At 52.9% G+C, this 16,180-nt stretch overlaps 1 protein-coding gene and 1 long non-coding RNA gene across 3 annotated transcripts in view; both read right to left on the bottom strand.

Annotated features, from left to right (window-relative positions):
* Positions 1 to 266: 266 nt before the first annotated feature.
* LOC123603578 lies at positions 267 to 2,789 on the bottom strand. Its single transcript, XR_006714936.1, has 2 exons — positions 1,748 to 2,789; positions 267 to 1,160 (listed from the first exon to the last, which is right to left on the bottom strand). It is a non-coding gene; the product is annotated as an uncharacterized LOC123603578 (long non-coding RNA).
* A 1,755-nt stretch (positions 2,790 to 4,544) lies between these two features.
* Positions 4,545 to 16,180, bottom strand: part of LASP1 (LIM and SH3 protein 1) — a 51,628-nt gene continuing 39,992 nt past the window's right edge. For both annotated transcript variants that reach the window (XM_045488646.1, XM_045488645.1), the window contains exons 5-7: positions 11,326 to 11,476; positions 10,846 to 10,949; positions 4,545 to 7,580 (exon numbers count right to left, since the gene is read on the bottom strand). In XM_045488646.1, coding sequence (XP_045344602.1) covers positions 7,407 to 7,580; positions 10,846 to 10,949; positions 11,326 to 11,476 — 429 coding nt within the window. In that variant the 3' untranslated portion in view covers positions 4,545 to 7,406. The remainder of the gene's footprint in view (positions 7,581 to 10,845; positions 10,950 to 11,325; positions 11,477 to 16,180) is intronic.

Here is a 16,180-nt window from a genome sequence, read left to right as displayed (position 1 = left end):
TGAAATAAAAAATTTACCATTAACAATTTTCTAGTCTAACCCTTTCATTTGTCAGAATAAACAAAAGCCCTCAGCGTTAAATGACTTCTTGAAGGTCACATAATTTGTTGCCAAGACAATGCTCCTGGAGTAGTGTATTTTTCTTGGCCAGAATCTTAAAATGCAAGTTTTCCATTTTTATTGGATCATATATTGTATTGCCTCAATTATACTGCTTTTTTAAAACACGGAAATTGAACACAATATTATAAATAAAAACTATTAAGTTAATCTTTCTCCTTGTTTATTTTTAAGCTAGAAAGGAAAATCCAGTGTAGAACCATCATGATGGACTTTTCAAAGGAATGGGTACCGCAGATTTGGGGCCCAAGTCTACTCTGGGTTCCAAAATATATAGTTTCTTCAACCCTAACTGGACAAAGAAATATGTTGAAAGTCTTTTTTCCAGAAAAGGAACATTTGACAATATAAAAAAAAAAAAAAAACATTTATTTTGGGGCGAGAGAGAGATTTTTCCCACATAACAAGATGAGTTATAGCTACCCTATTTCAATAATTTATAATTCAGACAGTCTCAAAGAATAATGACTATATAACCATTTCTCTCTTTAAATGAGAAGCTGGGGCTCACGTGGTATGGAGTGGAAAAAATATGATAAATCTTAAAAATTCAAATGACGAGTTCCTTCTGGCTAAAGAGTGAGGCAAGGGATAGATACTACACCACCTCAGGCTGTGCAGTCTGCAAAGACAGTGATAAACTGAATACTTCAGAGATGAGGGTAGACAATGTGCTCTTGAACTATCCCCCAGTGTGTGAGAGGGAAAGGAAAGAACATATTTTAGCATAATACGCAGTTGCATTTACACCTAGAGAGAGGCTATCAAAATGGATATGTGCGCAGTTCTCCGTGGTGACTTTCATGAGTCTGCATTTCAGCTCTGTGTCCTCAACACCTTCTATCCACAGCTCAAACACACACAGCATCTGCCAGCCTTGCCCACGAATTCCTGACGTCCCGGCTGAGTGCCCCTCTGCCTCTGGGCTCAAAAAGCCCCTTGCTCCACAGTGGTTAGCCATATCCGGAAGGTTCTGGAAGAGGTCTGCTGGGCAGCAGGACTGCTGCTAAGAGGTCTCTGGTTGGAGTGGAGACCAGGAGCTGTGGGAAACCCAGAAACAAGGCTCAGATGGGAACAGCAAAGATACCAGCAACCCAGTACTGGCTACGGACTAAGAAACAAATTAGGAATTCCTCCCTCCTGGCCACCAAACCCCACAGTTGGAAAAGAATGGACATCTCCCCCAGACCCCGCTCCCAAGTACATTTCATTAGCTGCTTCACCTTCCAGGGAAAACGAGTCACTAATTAATTAATGCAATTATGGAAGCATAATTGCAAACCGCTCTGCTGACACATAAAGATGTGTTTTACCTTTAATTACCAGGAGAAGAAAGGCAACTTGGACTAGGAGCACCGAACTTGAAGAAAAAAACTAGGAAAATAATAGTCCCTCCCCCGCCAAGCACACCACTCCCAACCCATTCTATCTAAAAATCCTTTGTACTGCGGGGTTTATTTTTCATTTTCAAAATCGTTCGAATTAGGTCTCAGAGAAAGAAGTTGGCATTTCTTATTCTTTTCAGGGTGGTCTGAGAAATGCTCTATCAATGCGTCTGAGGCAAAAAAAAAAAAAAAAAAAAAAAAGGCTAACAAGATCTCTTTCAATTTGGTTTTTGAATCAATACCCGAAATAACGACCAGAAGCAAAAATCCACCGGTGCGTCAGCAAAGCAGGATGCTCGGCCGGTCAGCTCCATCCTTCCCCCCCGAGCTGTTCTGAGGGTTCCCGGCCGCAGCTAGAGCAGATAGATAATGTAGGACAGAATGACCAGGCCTATGATGGCAAAGAACATCAGGATGAAAATATCCAGCATGATGGAGTCCTCGGCCGAGGAGGCCTCGGGATTCCGGGCAAATGTGAGCTGTGAGCACGGAGGTCGCAGCCAGTGGAGAGAAATGGCTCCCTCTTCCCTCCACTGCTCCGTCTTTTCCCTTCCCCCTCCCGGGGCCCCAGCCGAAGGGATGCCGCAGCTCCATCAGCAGCCTACTGCCCCCCTCCCCCCCACCCCCTCTCCCCCCACAGCCAACCAATCACAAAGCCCGGGAGCGGGTAACCAAGACACTGCTCGATTTAGACCCAGCAGAAGCGAAGAGGCTCAATTTCTCCCCAGGAACCCAATCCCACCCCTTCATATCTAAATGGAGGCTGCATGATATGGACGGAGGAGGAGATCTGATCTCTATCCAGATGCCCTAGGAATGAATCCTCCTGGCTGCCTTCCTTCTTCCGTTTTCCTCTAACACATCTGTGGCCAATTACCTCAGAAAAATAATGGTGGGGAGCTGGGTGGGCCATGGGCAGGTGGTAAGGGTCACGTCGTGGAGGGACACGGACAAAGGCCTCGGGTGAGTCTCAGTTGGCATCTCTGGGGTTGGAGCTAACGCTTGGGGGATTCCTGAACTCTGCCAGATACTGCACACGCGCTGTAGGTCATTTCAACCTCCCCACAAGCCTTTTATAGATGAGGCTCAGAGATGGTCAGGAACCGGCCTGATGTCTCATTGGAAATGGGGGAGACCAAGATTTAAAACTAGGCTTGCACACTCGGGAGTCCGTGTTCTTCCCCCCCCCCCCCCCAACCTGACGGGCCCACCCTGTTCATCTGAAATGCCCCTCAGCCCTACCTGCACCGCTCAGATCACTCCATGGACAGTGTGAGCGCCAGAGATCTCTCCTCCAGCGACTCCTTGTCTCTTCGTGGTCATTACCCGCATTCTTGTTCTCTTCAGAGAGCTCAGGGCAGTGTTTCATCAAAGAGCGTCCTGGGGTGCCTGGGTGACTCCATCAGTTAAGGGTCTGACTCTTGGTTTCGGCTCAGGTCGTGATCTCATGGTTCGTGGGTTCAAGCCCCACATCAGGCTCGGCACTGATGGCGTGGAGCCTGCTTGGAATTCTCTGTCTCCCTCTCTCTTTGCCCCTCCTCTGCTCTCTCTCTCTCTCTCTCTCTCTCTCAAAATAAATAAATAAACTTAAAAAAAAAAAAAAAAAGAGCACACTAATGAATTCCCAGGCCCCTCCCTGCAATGAGAGGGTCTAGATATACAAATTTAAGCGATGCCTTCTGGGGGGGAAAGGAGAATTAATGATTTATCTTTTAAGCGGGGTGGTGGGTACTCAGTTACGTCTTGTGTTGTTTTTATTCCTTTTTATGTCTTAATGATTTCCTATTAAATTAAAAAAAAAATTCCCTGTGACATCTCTGAGGCCTAGTGTCCTTGGCCCTACCCTAAATAGTTCTTTTGAAGGCCCCAGGGGTGAGGGCATTAGTAACCCCCTTCCACATGTTAGGCCGCGGGAACTGAGGCCACTTCTAGAAGGGGGTCTAGAAACTGCTCCCATCGGCTCGTGCCCAAGAGGAAGAGCCCAGGGTCTCTGTGAGCGGGGAGCTTCTAGAGACGGCGGATCCCCTCCCAAGCCCACTGCCCCCTTGAATGAAGGTGAATGAAGCCTCCTGGGAGAGAGGGCAGCAGCTCTGCAGACAAGAGGGGGCAGGCCAACAGGAGGCGAGATCTGCCAACTCATTCCCTTCCGCCGGAAAACATTAGGCGGCAGCTCCTTCCCAGAGGGAGCGGGTGGCGGTACTGTCTTTAATTATCCCGCCCAGCGACTCCGACTCTCCCTACACCCTCCAGCCCTGCCTCTCTCTTACTCTCCATTCCCAAGGCTCGGGGAGAGCCCTCTCCATCTCCGCTGCTGCTGACCTGAAGCCAGAGAATGCCTTTGTTCTGAGCCCCAAGCGGGAAAGGCCCCTTTCCACAAGGCAGCTGGCAAGGCGGCATGGCGTGAGGCTGCGAGGGTCACACCCTGGGTCCTGAGACCTCTGGCCCTGCCACTAGCTGTGCAACTTCTGCCAAAGCACGGCCTCCCTGGGTTCCAGTGAACCCCCATCGGTGAGGTAGACATCGCCGTGGTGATTTGGCTCGTGAATACTGCTTTGGGTTGCCAGACCACCTGATCAGATGGCTTCATCCCCTGTCGTATCCCACCGCAGACGGCCCCTCTGCCATTTCACCCCTCAAACAAGCGCCCAGCTCCTCCCATGTCCCAAAGCTGTCCCCCGAGCTGAGCTCATGCATTAATGCAACAGGTTTATTTGTTGAACAGCTATGTGCCTGGCCCCGGGCAAGCCCTGGGGATTTAGAGAACTTAAGTCCTGCCCTCTGAGTGCACTGGCTGGTGAGGAGACAGGTGCATAACTAAGGAAGTCAGACAGGAAGAGGGAAATAAAAGAGCTCGGGGAAGTTTCCGGAAATGCCACCAAGCTGGGCAGAGGAACTGGTCACTCTGTCCCTGAAGGGCAGCAGTGCTCTCAGGAGGGTGCCAGGCTAATGCCCCCAAACAGGACACGGACACACATGCACACACACGCACACACACACACTCAGCAGCAGTACCTCAGAGCCAGAGAGAAAACCAAGTCCGCAGGTAAAAATTATACTTTTATTATTTGAGTCACCAGGAGAAAGATTCACTTGTGGTCCAAGTCAAACGTTGAGAATCGTAACAGGCCAGAAAGAGTTGATCCCAAGCACAAGCCCACAAGGGAGGGGACCAAAACAGACCAAGAAAAGACAACCACCCCATATAAAAAGATGAACGGACGGCTTCACACACACACACGGATGAAATGTTTGGACAGAGGCAAATTTCACATGGTCATTTGTATCTTTTTAAATACAGGTTTGTGGGGTGGTATTTTTTTTTTTCCAGCTATTAAAAAAAAAAAAAAAAAAGGCCCAAAAGTGCATATGTGAGAGGAAAAAGGCAGAAATTAAGCAATAAAGTAGTTTTCCCTGGAGGGACATGAGGAAGAAAATAGGAAGCAGTGTTGATAGAATTCACTTTTCTCACCATTGGGCTTCTTACACTTTCTTATTGGTCCACTAACGTTATATTCACATTCTAGCTTTAACGCATCTTCTTTCCTGGGATTAGATTGGCCAAACACCTTTGTGAACTGTAAGAAAAGACCAGGGACTTGGCCCAGCCCTCGGTTCTGTGCTCTTTTAGGGATGGATGGTTCTGGAAAGGAGCAAGGACTCCCAGCAGCCCCTGGGTCCCTCAGCACCAGTGTGACAGTCCCTCTTCTCTCTGGGGGTGTGGAAAAGGTCCCCTATTTTTAGGACGGGAGGAGCAGAGAGGCCAGCAACAAGATTCCAGTGGCTGGCCTGCCTTGCTTTGGAAGGAAAATTAGGCTGAGGGAAAAACAGGCCGCCTCCTGCTCCTCCAGGCCTTCCTCCTGCCTCTCACCACGCTGCCAGCCACAGGTGCTCCAACAGGATGCACCTCTGACCTTTGGTCCCCGAACCCGCGTTGTGCTTTGAGATCACGAAGAAAGGCAACAGAGCTCCCCCATAGCGCCCTCGGCTTCCACATGGTCCGACGTAAAGACCCTCCACCCGCCTTCACCTCGGCTGGGGCCAGAGGAAAAGAGACGAGTCAAGCAGGGCTCTCCCCCAACACCAATGGCCATTTCTTTTCAACCTTCTGATTTGGGGAAAATATTCCCACGTCCACCCCCCCAAGCGGTGAGGACCGGATTGCTGAATTCGCCTGCAGGGTCCTCCTTCCCGAAGGAGGCAAAGATGTCAGCTGGGGAGCCTGAGTGGACTCAGGGCGAAGGCAGGAGGGGGAGGCCCAGAGGGGTGTTGAGAGAGCCCAGAGATGAGTGAAGCCAAGCGAGGGTGGTCACAGCCACCGACAAGCGAGAGAAGGGACTTGGAAATAGCACCATTTTTCCCCTCCTCACCCCGGGGTCTGCGCTTCCAGTTTTGTAGCCCTGGGACTTTTTCCTTCTGCTTCCAGGGGGCCTTAGGTAAGCGAGGGAAGGTCTGGTGGTGCGGGGGATGAGCCCCCAGAGCGAGACACCCACAGTGTGGGGGACATAGGGTCGTCTCATGCTCTACTCTGCAGCCAAGGACACGGACGTGAGGAGAGAGAATATGCCTGGAGCCATGAAACCTTGCCCCCCACCCTCACCTCAGCAAGCTGCAGGCCCCAACATCAGCCCCACCGACTCCAGGACCACCCCCTTACCTCTGCCCAGCACGCTGAAAAGGAGGCGGGTGGGCTTGCGCCGTTTGGGGATACAAGGAAAGGAGGGGCCTTCACTCCAAAGAAGACACGAGGAACTTCTCTCTCCCACGGCCCTCCCTTCTCACCGTGGGGTGTGAGGAAACTATCAGGCGGAGACAGCCCCACACACCCTTGCGTAAGCCCAGAGACTCCCGCCGGCCGGGACCCTGGCTGCTTCGGTCACACGAGCCTGTCATGGATATAGACGCGCTCCTTCCCCCACATGCTGAGTCCTGGAGACACAGAAGGTCCTGTGGCTGTGTGTAACTCCAGCGTGCGTGGGGTTGGACCAAGGAGGGGAGGCCGTGGGAGGCCTGAGACATCCTCCCGTGGGGAGTAGGGAATGGCCCACCTAACCCAGAGCCCAGGGGCCCGGCGTGGCAGGCCAAGAGGCCCGAGGCTTCCTTGCCTCATGGTTCAGGAGCAACCAAGGCGTCTGGAGACGAGGGGTGGGAGGAGGAAAAAGGGCTGTGGGAGAGAACACCCTGTTCCCTTCCCTCCTGCAACTGTCCCTAAAAGTAAGAAAGGCGAGCACTTGACCCAAGCCATGCTTCCTGGGGAGCTCCTTGCCCGCACCAGGGCTGCGTGGGCAGGAGAGCAAAATCACAGTGTGAGAAGGAACACGTGTGGGGAGGGATGAATGAATCCCAAAGCAGGAACTCGACCCTCCTTCGTGGTCCTTGAGAGTGGGAGAGGGTGCTGGGGGGCCCCTCCGAGGGCCAGTCGCCCCGTCTCGGAGAAGCAGAGGCTAAGCCCATCCCGGGGGCAAGGGGGTATGGAGCCCCGTCCCCCGGGAGTCCTGGAAAGTTTGGGTGTGTGCGGAGGAGGGCAGGAAGGTCTGAGGGGGCAGAAAAGAGTGAAGGCAGAGGCCTGGGAGCCAACGGGTCTCCCATTCCAGACCAGCTCCCCGGGCCTCGGCCTCCCCCAGAGAGGTCCACGCCTGTTCCATCCAGAGAGAAAACCAAGAAGTTGGTCAAGGGGAAAACCCGCCAGAGGAAGGAGCCCGCGAAAGTGGCAGAACAAGGCTTCGGTTGGCAAAAGTAGCTGGAGGAGGGTGGGAATAAAACAAGCTGTCGCAGATTTAGAAAAAAAACAAAACAAAACAAAACAGAGACACTGAAGGGTGGGCAGGTCACGCCCAGGACAGACGCGATGCCATGGAACGCACTGAAGACGGGTGGGGGCGGGGCAGCACCCAGGGGAGGGGCTCAGATGGCCTCCACGTAGTTGGCCGGCAGCATCCCCGTGTCGCCGGTGCGCTCCACGGTCCCATACATCCAGCCATCGTCGATCTGCTGCACGTTGATGATGGTGTCCCCGTCCTGGAAGGAGACTTCGTCCTCGTCGGCGGCGCTGTAGTCATACACAGCGCGGTACCGCTTCTGCGGGGGTGGGGACACAGTCAGGCCAGGGCCTGGCTCCCTTCTTTGTAAACCCTACAGGACCCAGCGCAGAGCCCAGCCCAGCAGCGAACCAGGGGCTGGGAGACAGGGGAGGCCTGGGCTCTGCTACGCATTTTCTCACCCCTGTGTTTCCCTGTCTGAGACCCATCACCCTTCTCACAATCATCTGGCATCTACCAAGGGCTGGGCGCAGGACTGAAGTTGCCACAGCTCTACCCCACCTCTTGGAACAGGAATGCAATAGGTCCAATGAATACAATGCTCGGTAGTGTTTCAAAGACGTATTCTGGGGAGAAAAATCTGCACTTGACACAAGAATTTCCACCCTCCAACCTCAGCCAAAATGATATGCTTAAGCCCCTGAGAAATGCCCAGTGAATCTGCAATCCAACCGCCGTGTGGGAGGCAGGCGAGACTCTAACGTCCTCTGATCCTCACTGCCCTTTACATCGACTGGTCTCCGGGGGTCACCTCAGCCTTCGTGGTCCCCCAGGCCAGGCCCTGGGATCTGTGGGCCGACCGGTCCAGGATGGAGGAGCCCCCTCAACCTCCCACATCTGCCCCCACGGGTCCACTCCACTAGGGCCATGGCTCAGGCTTTCTATTTCTGGCCTCCGATCTGCCCCCTCCAATTGTTCACCCACTGTGATCTCAGGGGGAACTTTCCAAAGCGCAAACCTGATCATGTCATTCTCTGGCTTAAAATCCTTCAGAGGTGTCCCGCTTTCTTTTTTTTCTTTTTAATGTTTATTTATTTTTGAGAGAGAGAGAGAGACAGAGTGCAAGCAGGGGAGGGGCAGAGAGAGGGAGACACAGAATCCGAAGCAGGCTCCAGGCTCCGAGCTGTCAGCACAGAGCCCAACGCAGGGCTCGGGAACTCACAGACCAAAAGATCATCACCTGAGCCAAAGTCGGATGTTTAACCGACTGAGCCACCCAGGCGCCCCTGTGTCCTACTTTCTTTAGACGAAATTTCTTTTTCTTTTTCTTTCTTTCTTTCTTTCTTTCTTTCTTTCTTTCTTTCTTTCTTTTTCTTTCTTTCTAATTTTAGAGACGGCGTGTGCTCACAATGGGGGGCGGGAGAGGGGCAGAAAGAGAGAGAGGGAGAGAATCCTAAGCAGGCTCCACGCTCAGCACAGAGCCTGACACGGGGCTCGATCTCATGACCCTGGGATGATGACCTGAGCCAAAATCAAGAGTTGGATGCTCAACCAACTGAGCTACCCAGGTGCCCCTCTTTTTGTTGTGTGTGTGTTTTTTTAAAGATTTTATTTTTAAGTAATCTCTACGTCTAACGTGGGACTCGAACTTACAACCCCGAGATCAAGAGTTGCATGCTCCACCAACCGAGCCAGCCGGGTACCCCTAGCACCAAAGTTCAAACTGTCTTTCAAGCAACAGAAACCAGCTCCATCAGCCCCAAAGGCTGTGGGATAAGTGGTCACACCCTCCCAGAAGTGACCTTGGTCTCTTATCACCAAGTCTGTCTCTATCTCTTGGGTTGATGCCAGCTATGCCTGCTTCCCACAACAGCCTCCTCACCCACCTCCCTGCCTCCACCCTCAACCTCTTACTGCCTCTTCTCACACAGCTGCCGGAGCGATCCTTTAACAACATAAACCAAGGGGCGCCTGGGTGGCTCTGTCGGTTGAGCACCCGACTTCGGCTTAGGCCATGATCTCGCAGTTTGTGAGTTCGAGCCCCTCGCTGGGCTCTGTGCTGACAGCTCAGAGCCTGGAGCCTGCCTCGGATTCTGTGTTTCCCCCTCTCTCTCCCCCTCCCCTGCTCATGCTCTGTCTCTCTCTGTCTCTTGATAATAAACGTGAAAGAAAAAAAAAAAAATGAAAAACATAAACCAAAACCTGTCACTCTGCGTAGCTCACTAATTGCAAAGGCCTTCCTGTGGCCTACAAGTCCCTGCATGATCTGACCTTATCTCCTACCCCCTTCTCCTCTAATCGCCTTGGCCTTCTTGCTGGCCCCAGGGCCTTTGCAGTTGCTATTCTCCCTGAATCATTCACCCTTTCATCATCCTGAGGACTTTGCTGCTTTCCCTCCCACCACCCTGCTGTCTTTTTCTTCACAACACGTGCCACCATCCGACCTTATATATATACCCTCTTATTTTACTCCCTCGTTTGCCTCCCCGACTGGAATGTAAGCACCAAGACTGCAGGAACGTGGTCTTTTAGTCAGGGCCAACTCCCTCCTGTCCAAGATAGGTTTCGCAAGTATTTGAAGGACCGGCTGGTCTATCTGGAATCTAATCCTACAGACAGATTCCCGGTCCTGCCCGGTACCCTACACAGCACGGACACTCCCTTGTTTACTGCCTCGTACCCAGGGCATAAGGCTCCAGGAGGACATGTATCTCAGGGCTATTTTACCTCTCTAGGTATTGTCTCTCTTGCTCCAACATGAGCAGCTTCGAACTCCCAGGAACCCAGCACAGAGGGGCTGAGCTCAGCCAGGAGCTCGGTGGTGTGAGTGGCTCAGCAGCCCCCTCGATGGGATAAGGATCGGGACTTACAGACGGGGCACTTCGACTCGAAGGACTGGGAAGCCTGATCCTGCCCTTCTTCCTACTCTTTACTCGTCGTTTTTACTTGGCGGTATCGATGAGTGCCCGCTCTGGGCCTGGCTCACGGTAGCTGAGCCCAAGGAACACTGCCCTGCCCGCACAGAGCTTCACATTCAGCAGGGGAGGCACACAGAACGGTTCTGAGTTGGGAAAAGTGTTCTGAAGGGCAGCGGGGGGAGTGGTAGAGATGTCAGGGGAGACCCGCCTGACATGGGGGGCTGGGGAGGGCCCCTCAGAGGCAGGGGCAAGCTGAGATCCGAAGGACATGGGGGTGGGTCATCCTCATGAAGGGTGGGGAGCGTGGCCTAGGTCTGGAAGGCCCCAAACAGAAAGGTACTTTGTGTGCTCCTGGGCAGCCGGAGTTAGGAAACCGGGCACGGAGAGGTAACTTGCACAAGGTACACCCAGAGCTCGAACGCAGGGCCCCAATCCCAGCCCAGGGCCGAGTCCGCTAAGCACACTTCCTTGATCAGAGGCTGAGGTCCCTATCGCCTGCAGATGACGACAGGAGCTGGGATCAAAGGTCAGGGAAAGCCAGGCCTCCTGGGTGGGGTTTCTAAGGAGAATCTCTGAGCAATGTCCACCTGCCCATCCACCTCTGGCCTCTGGGCCCCATCCAACCTCCCAGCTCCAGGACCTCTCCCTCTGGCCAGAGCTACTCACCCCGCCCCCGCCTGGGGCACAGCGCGGTACGGACACCGGGGCTGCAGGCTCCTTGTAGCCACCATAAGACTGTCCCACCTGCTGCTGCTGGGGCTGCTGGTAAACTGGAAGACGGGGGGAGACGGGGCTCAGAAACTGTCTTGCCAAACGCAGTCCCTCCCGGATTCCCCTGCCTTCCCCCACAAAGCCCCTGTCGTGTATTTTCACCCCCCGCAACCTGGCTCGGCCCCCACTCCTCAAAGGCTTGTGTGTCAGTGTTGCATATTCTACAGCAGGGGCTGTGTCTCTACCAACACGCTGGGGAGCCGGCATAGACCCTGACCCCGGTGCTCGATGCTCGATGCCCCTGGTGGGATGGATCTGAGGGTGTGCATGAACAGGTGCCTGTGTGTGCACGGAGACAAGGCTTCTCTCTGACCTCCTCCCCATCCCACAGCCGGCCCGGTCGCAGGTCCTCTGCCCCACAGGCCTCAGGCTCACCCGGGGCGCTGGTGGGGATGTGGTGGGGCGGCTGCTGCTGCTCCTGGGGCCGCCGGTAGCTGCTGTCCTGGGAATCTCGGCGCTCAGGCTCCAGGCCCTCGCCCCCGCTGGGGCCCATGCGGCTCTTCTCAAACTCCTCGTGGTATTTTATCTGCAGTGGGACAAAGTGCTGGGTGAAGGACTCACAGCAAACCAACCAAAGCTCCCTGCCACTTCAGATCTCCCAGGAGAGGAGAGACTCCCCGAGGGCTACAGGCAGAGAGAGCCAGGTCCTTGCGGGAGGCACGCCAGCTGTGTGCCCTTGGATAAGCTGCTTAACCTTGCTGGGCCTCAGGTTCCACCTCTGTAAGAGAGGGCATCGGTGTCTACCTCCGGTGTTGCTGCAGGGTGACAACTCCGGTTCCCTGACTACCTGCCGGGCGCCAGGCTCTGTGCTACGTGTGATGCACCATGGGCTCGTTTTAACTTGTCAGCACCTACGAGGGGGGATGTGACGGTCCCCAGTTAACGCACAAGAAGGAAACCAAGGCAATGACGAGCTGAGTGCGGTGTCTAAGATCACGCAGACTCCAGGGCCTATGCTTTTCAGCGTTAGGTAATTCTGCCTCTGTGGGCGTGACCTCACCGGGCTCTGTTGAGGATCCCAGGCTGCAGGACAAGAAATGCAGGGTCCTCCCTCCTCATCAAGGAAGGGAGGAGAGCAAAGCTTGCCCTGTTATCTGGAGCAGAAGGAACTAGTGATTCTGTGCCCCAAGGCCTGATAGGAGCTGTCCCAGCCCGGGGCAGTCCCTTCTGGCCGTCCTCTGGAATGGCAGCAGGGCCTCACTTAGGGGTTTGGGTCAGGACCAGCCTTGCCCCTTCCCGTCATGCCCCGGGGGGGACTCACACCCAAACGGCAAAATGGGCTGAGCCCATTCCTCAGGGGGAGGCAGCCAGTCTTGGCCGGACTGAAAACCCCTGGGTTCCCTCAACTCCCACCCAGAAGGGCACCCAGGGGTGAAGTTCTCAGACACAGGGCCAGTGCCCTGCTCTTGGATTCCTAAGACAAGAGCAAAAGGCAAGTGTCCCCGAGCCCCACTCCCTCAGTGACCCCTGTCCACTGGTGGGGAGGGGGTAAGGAGAGGGGCCAACCCTCCTGAGGCCTTTAGGCACGCAAGGCAACTGCCCTTCCGACTTTTGTCCTGGGGGGTTAGAAAGGTCAGCTTCCTGTGTTTACTTTCTGTGAAGGAAAAGACGCCTGACCCCAGGAGCCAGTGACCAGGGAAGGGGAAGTGCATGTGTGGAAGAGGACAGAGGCCTGTGCTGGGGGCGTGTTTCCACAAGTAGCTGATAGAACCGACCTTGCTTCTGACACAGCTCCTGCAGGAGTCAATACTGATAACATGAGGGCCAGCTGCCCCAGGTGGAGGGAGGCGTGGCGAGCCCGGACACAAAGGAACCCTCCCCAGCACCCATGCACATATCACCTGCTACTGTTAATATTAATAACCTTCGCACCTGCTCAGCGATTCACACTGAGTGCATAAAAAGCCTCTCTGCACATGATCTCCCTTGGCCCTGGGGATAGTCCCCCTGAAAAAAGAAGCTGGGCAGGTACACTTTAATTCCCATTTTACAGAAGAGGAAAATGTGCTCAGAAGTTAAATGCCTTCCCAAGACAGAGCTTTCATTACTCAATAAGGGACAAAGGGACACAGGGACAAAGTCACAGCTACACGGGTCCTTTCCTGAGGGCAGGCATGGAGCAGGGTGACCACAGGCCCAAGTCTGCCCTTCGTCCCAGGCCATGTCTTCTTGTTCTGGAATAACTATGAGTAAGCACGCCTTTCCCTTGCGACAGGGATGACGAGCATAAGGTCCCCCTAACTTTGAGGGAAGGAGAGGCAGCATGGCAGGGATAAGTGGCCTGAGAAAAGCAGAGTACAGTCCCTCTGTCTGGGCCACCTGGGCCACTACTCCCCACTTCCTCTCCCTCCGTTCCCCCAGCGAGTGAGAAACTTCTGTCATTGCTCTGCCAACCCACCGAATGATGGGAGAAGCAAATTGGCAGGTAAAGGGTGTTCGCACATCCGAAAGGGAAAGAAACATTTTCCAGACTCTGGGGGTCTGGCTGGTCCCCGCTCCACATGCGGCAAAGTTCTGACCTTCTTTTTTTAATTTTTGTTTTCAACGTTTATTTATTTTTGGGACAGAGAGAGACAGAGCATGAGCTGGGGAGGGGCAGAGAGAGAGGGAGACACAGAATCAGAAGCAGGCTCCAGGCTCTGAGCCATCAGCCCATAGCCCGACGCGGGGCTCGAACTCACGGACCGCGAGATCGTGACCTGAGCTGAAGTCGGACGCTTAACCGACTGAGCCACCCAGGCGCCCCTAAAGTTCTGACCTTCTAAAAGCCCCAAAGGGAGGGCCACCACAAGCCCAGAGCTGTCAGCAGATCCCCGGCTTAAGAACTGTTGTGGGCCGCCATGGAAGGACACCCTGTTCGGTGCCCAGAAGATCCAAGTGCGCGTGGGTTGAGGGGCCCAGGCCCCTGCTAGCCAGGACTCTGGGATGACCAGCTGGGAGGTCCCTTCCAAAGCTCCAGAAACCCATTTTCTCTGCTAGCCGACGTTCTGTGTTCTGAGCCCCTGCTCTCCTCACGCTGGTGGAAAACCAAGGTCTGACTCCCCACGATGCTGCCACATGATTCTACGTCATGGTCAACAGGGGAACATGGGCTCCGAATGGAATCAGCAACTCAGCAGCCAGGGTGCATTTTTTATAACGTCTCCCACTTGCTGAGGGCCTGTTTTGTGCCCTTACATGGATTACTCATTTCCTTTTCTCAGCCAGCCCTACAACTATGTAGCACCCTCACCCGCATTTTATAGGTGGGGAAACTGATGCTCGGAGGTGGGTAACTGGTGGGTTATCGGAATCCAGCTCTAACATCACACCCTTGCTTCTCAACTACCGTGCAATATTGTTCCCGATCACAGACTAATAACATTTTGTTCTTAAAACAAACGTAAATCTTTGGGATGCCTGGGTGGCTCAGTTGGTTGAGCGTCTGATTCTTGATTTCAGCTCAGGTCCTGATCCCAGGGTTGTGGGATCGAGCCCCGTGTCGGGCTCTGTACTGAGCATAGAGCCTGCTTGAGATTCTCTCTCTCTTCCTCTCCCCAGCCTGTGCTCTCTCTCTCTCTCTCTGTCTCTCTCTAAAATAAAATAAAATAAAATAAAATAAAATAAAATAAAATAAAATAAAATAAAAATAAATAGGGGCACCTGGGTGGCTCAGTCAGTTAAGCATCTGACTTTGGCTCAGGTCATGACCCCATGGTTCATGGGTTCAAGCCCCACGTTGGGCTCTGCACTCACAGCTCAGAGCCTGGAGCCTGCTTCAGATTCTGTGTCCCCCTCTCTTTCTGCCCTTCCCTTATTCGTGCTCTGTCTCTGTCTCTCAAAAATACATAGACATTAAACAAAAATTTTTTAAATAAGTAAGTAAAACAAATGTAAATCTGTTTACCTTCATTAGTTATCAGAGAAAGGCAAGTTAAAATCATGGTGAAATACCAGGATATACAATCAAAATGGCTAAAATGAGTAAGTCTAAGGACGTAGCGCTGTGGAGACTCTCTCATCACTGCTGGCGGGAGGGTAAGTCAGTCCAGCTACTTGAAAAATAGACGAGCATTACTTCGTAAGGTGAAGGGTCGTAAACTCTAAGACCCAGCAATTCCAGTCCACACAAACACCAGCATCAATCAAATGCTGGTATAAGCATTCAACGGAACACTACCCAGCGATGAAAAAGAGTGAACTATAGCTACACGCGAATACGTAGCTGAATTTTTTTTTTTTTTTAGTGTTTTGTTTATTTTTGAGAGACAGCGAGCAAGTGTGCACAAGTGGGAGAGGGGCAGAGAGAGGGAGACAGAGGATCTGAAGCAGGCTCCGCGCTGATAGCAGAGGGTCCGATGCAGGGCTCAAACTCACGAACCACGAGATCGTGACCTGAGCCAAAGTCAGACGCTCAACCGACTGAGCCACCCAGGCGCCCTGTGCCTGAATCTTTGAAATTTCGGGTCCTGTCGACCAAAGGAAGAAAGACACAAAAGGAATACCTACTAGATGTTCAAAGTCAGGAAAACCAAAACTATAGTGTTTAGAAATGCATGGTTCCATATTAAACTTATAAAGAACAGCACATGTTTTCAAAAATTACCCGAGGGTTGTCCCACAAGCCTGCCTCCAGGTCACTTGACCCTGGGGATGGAATTTTTGTTTGACTTCACCATTTACTGCTGATGACGCCCAGATTCTAAAGACTGAAGCTAACTTACAGAATATGCACTGCCAGCTACTATTTTTTTTAATGTTTATTTATCTTGAGAGAAAGAGAGAGCGAGCAGAGAAGGGGCAGAGAGAGAGGGAGAGAGAACCGCAAGCAGGCTCTCCCCACTGTCAGCTCAGAGCCCGATGTGGGGCTCGACCCCACGAACTGTGAGATCCTGACCTGAGCCGAAACCAAGAGCTGGATGCTTAACTGGGTGAGCCACCCAGGTGCCCAGCCCTGCTGATTATTTTTAACTAATAGAAAGGCAAAGCATTTCTGCCCCTGGCAAAGATATTCCCAGAGTTTATGGTTTTATGGTCCTGTAGAACATTAACCAGTTCTACAGGGCAGGGCATGGACCAGCTCTGCATCTAACTGCATCCAGCACCTTCTTTCACCAAGGAGGCATCACCTCTGCCTTCCTACCCTCCAGCATAATTAAGTGAAATATATGATAGGTGCTCACTGCAGGAGAATTATGTTTTTAACACTTTGAAAACTTGTAAGAGGAGTTCAGTAATATTGTTTCTTGAC

This window comes from Leopardus geoffroyi, chromosome E1 (assembly GCF_018350155.1).
Source record: "Leopardus geoffroyi isolate Oge1 chromosome E1, O.geoffroyi_Oge1_pat1.0, whole genome shotgun sequence".
Taxonomy (NCBI): domain Eukaryota; kingdom Metazoa; phylum Chordata; class Mammalia; order Carnivora; family Felidae; genus Leopardus; species Leopardus geoffroyi.
Note: the sequence above shows the minus strand (reverse complement) of the source record. Positions and strands in the feature narration are given on the sequence as shown.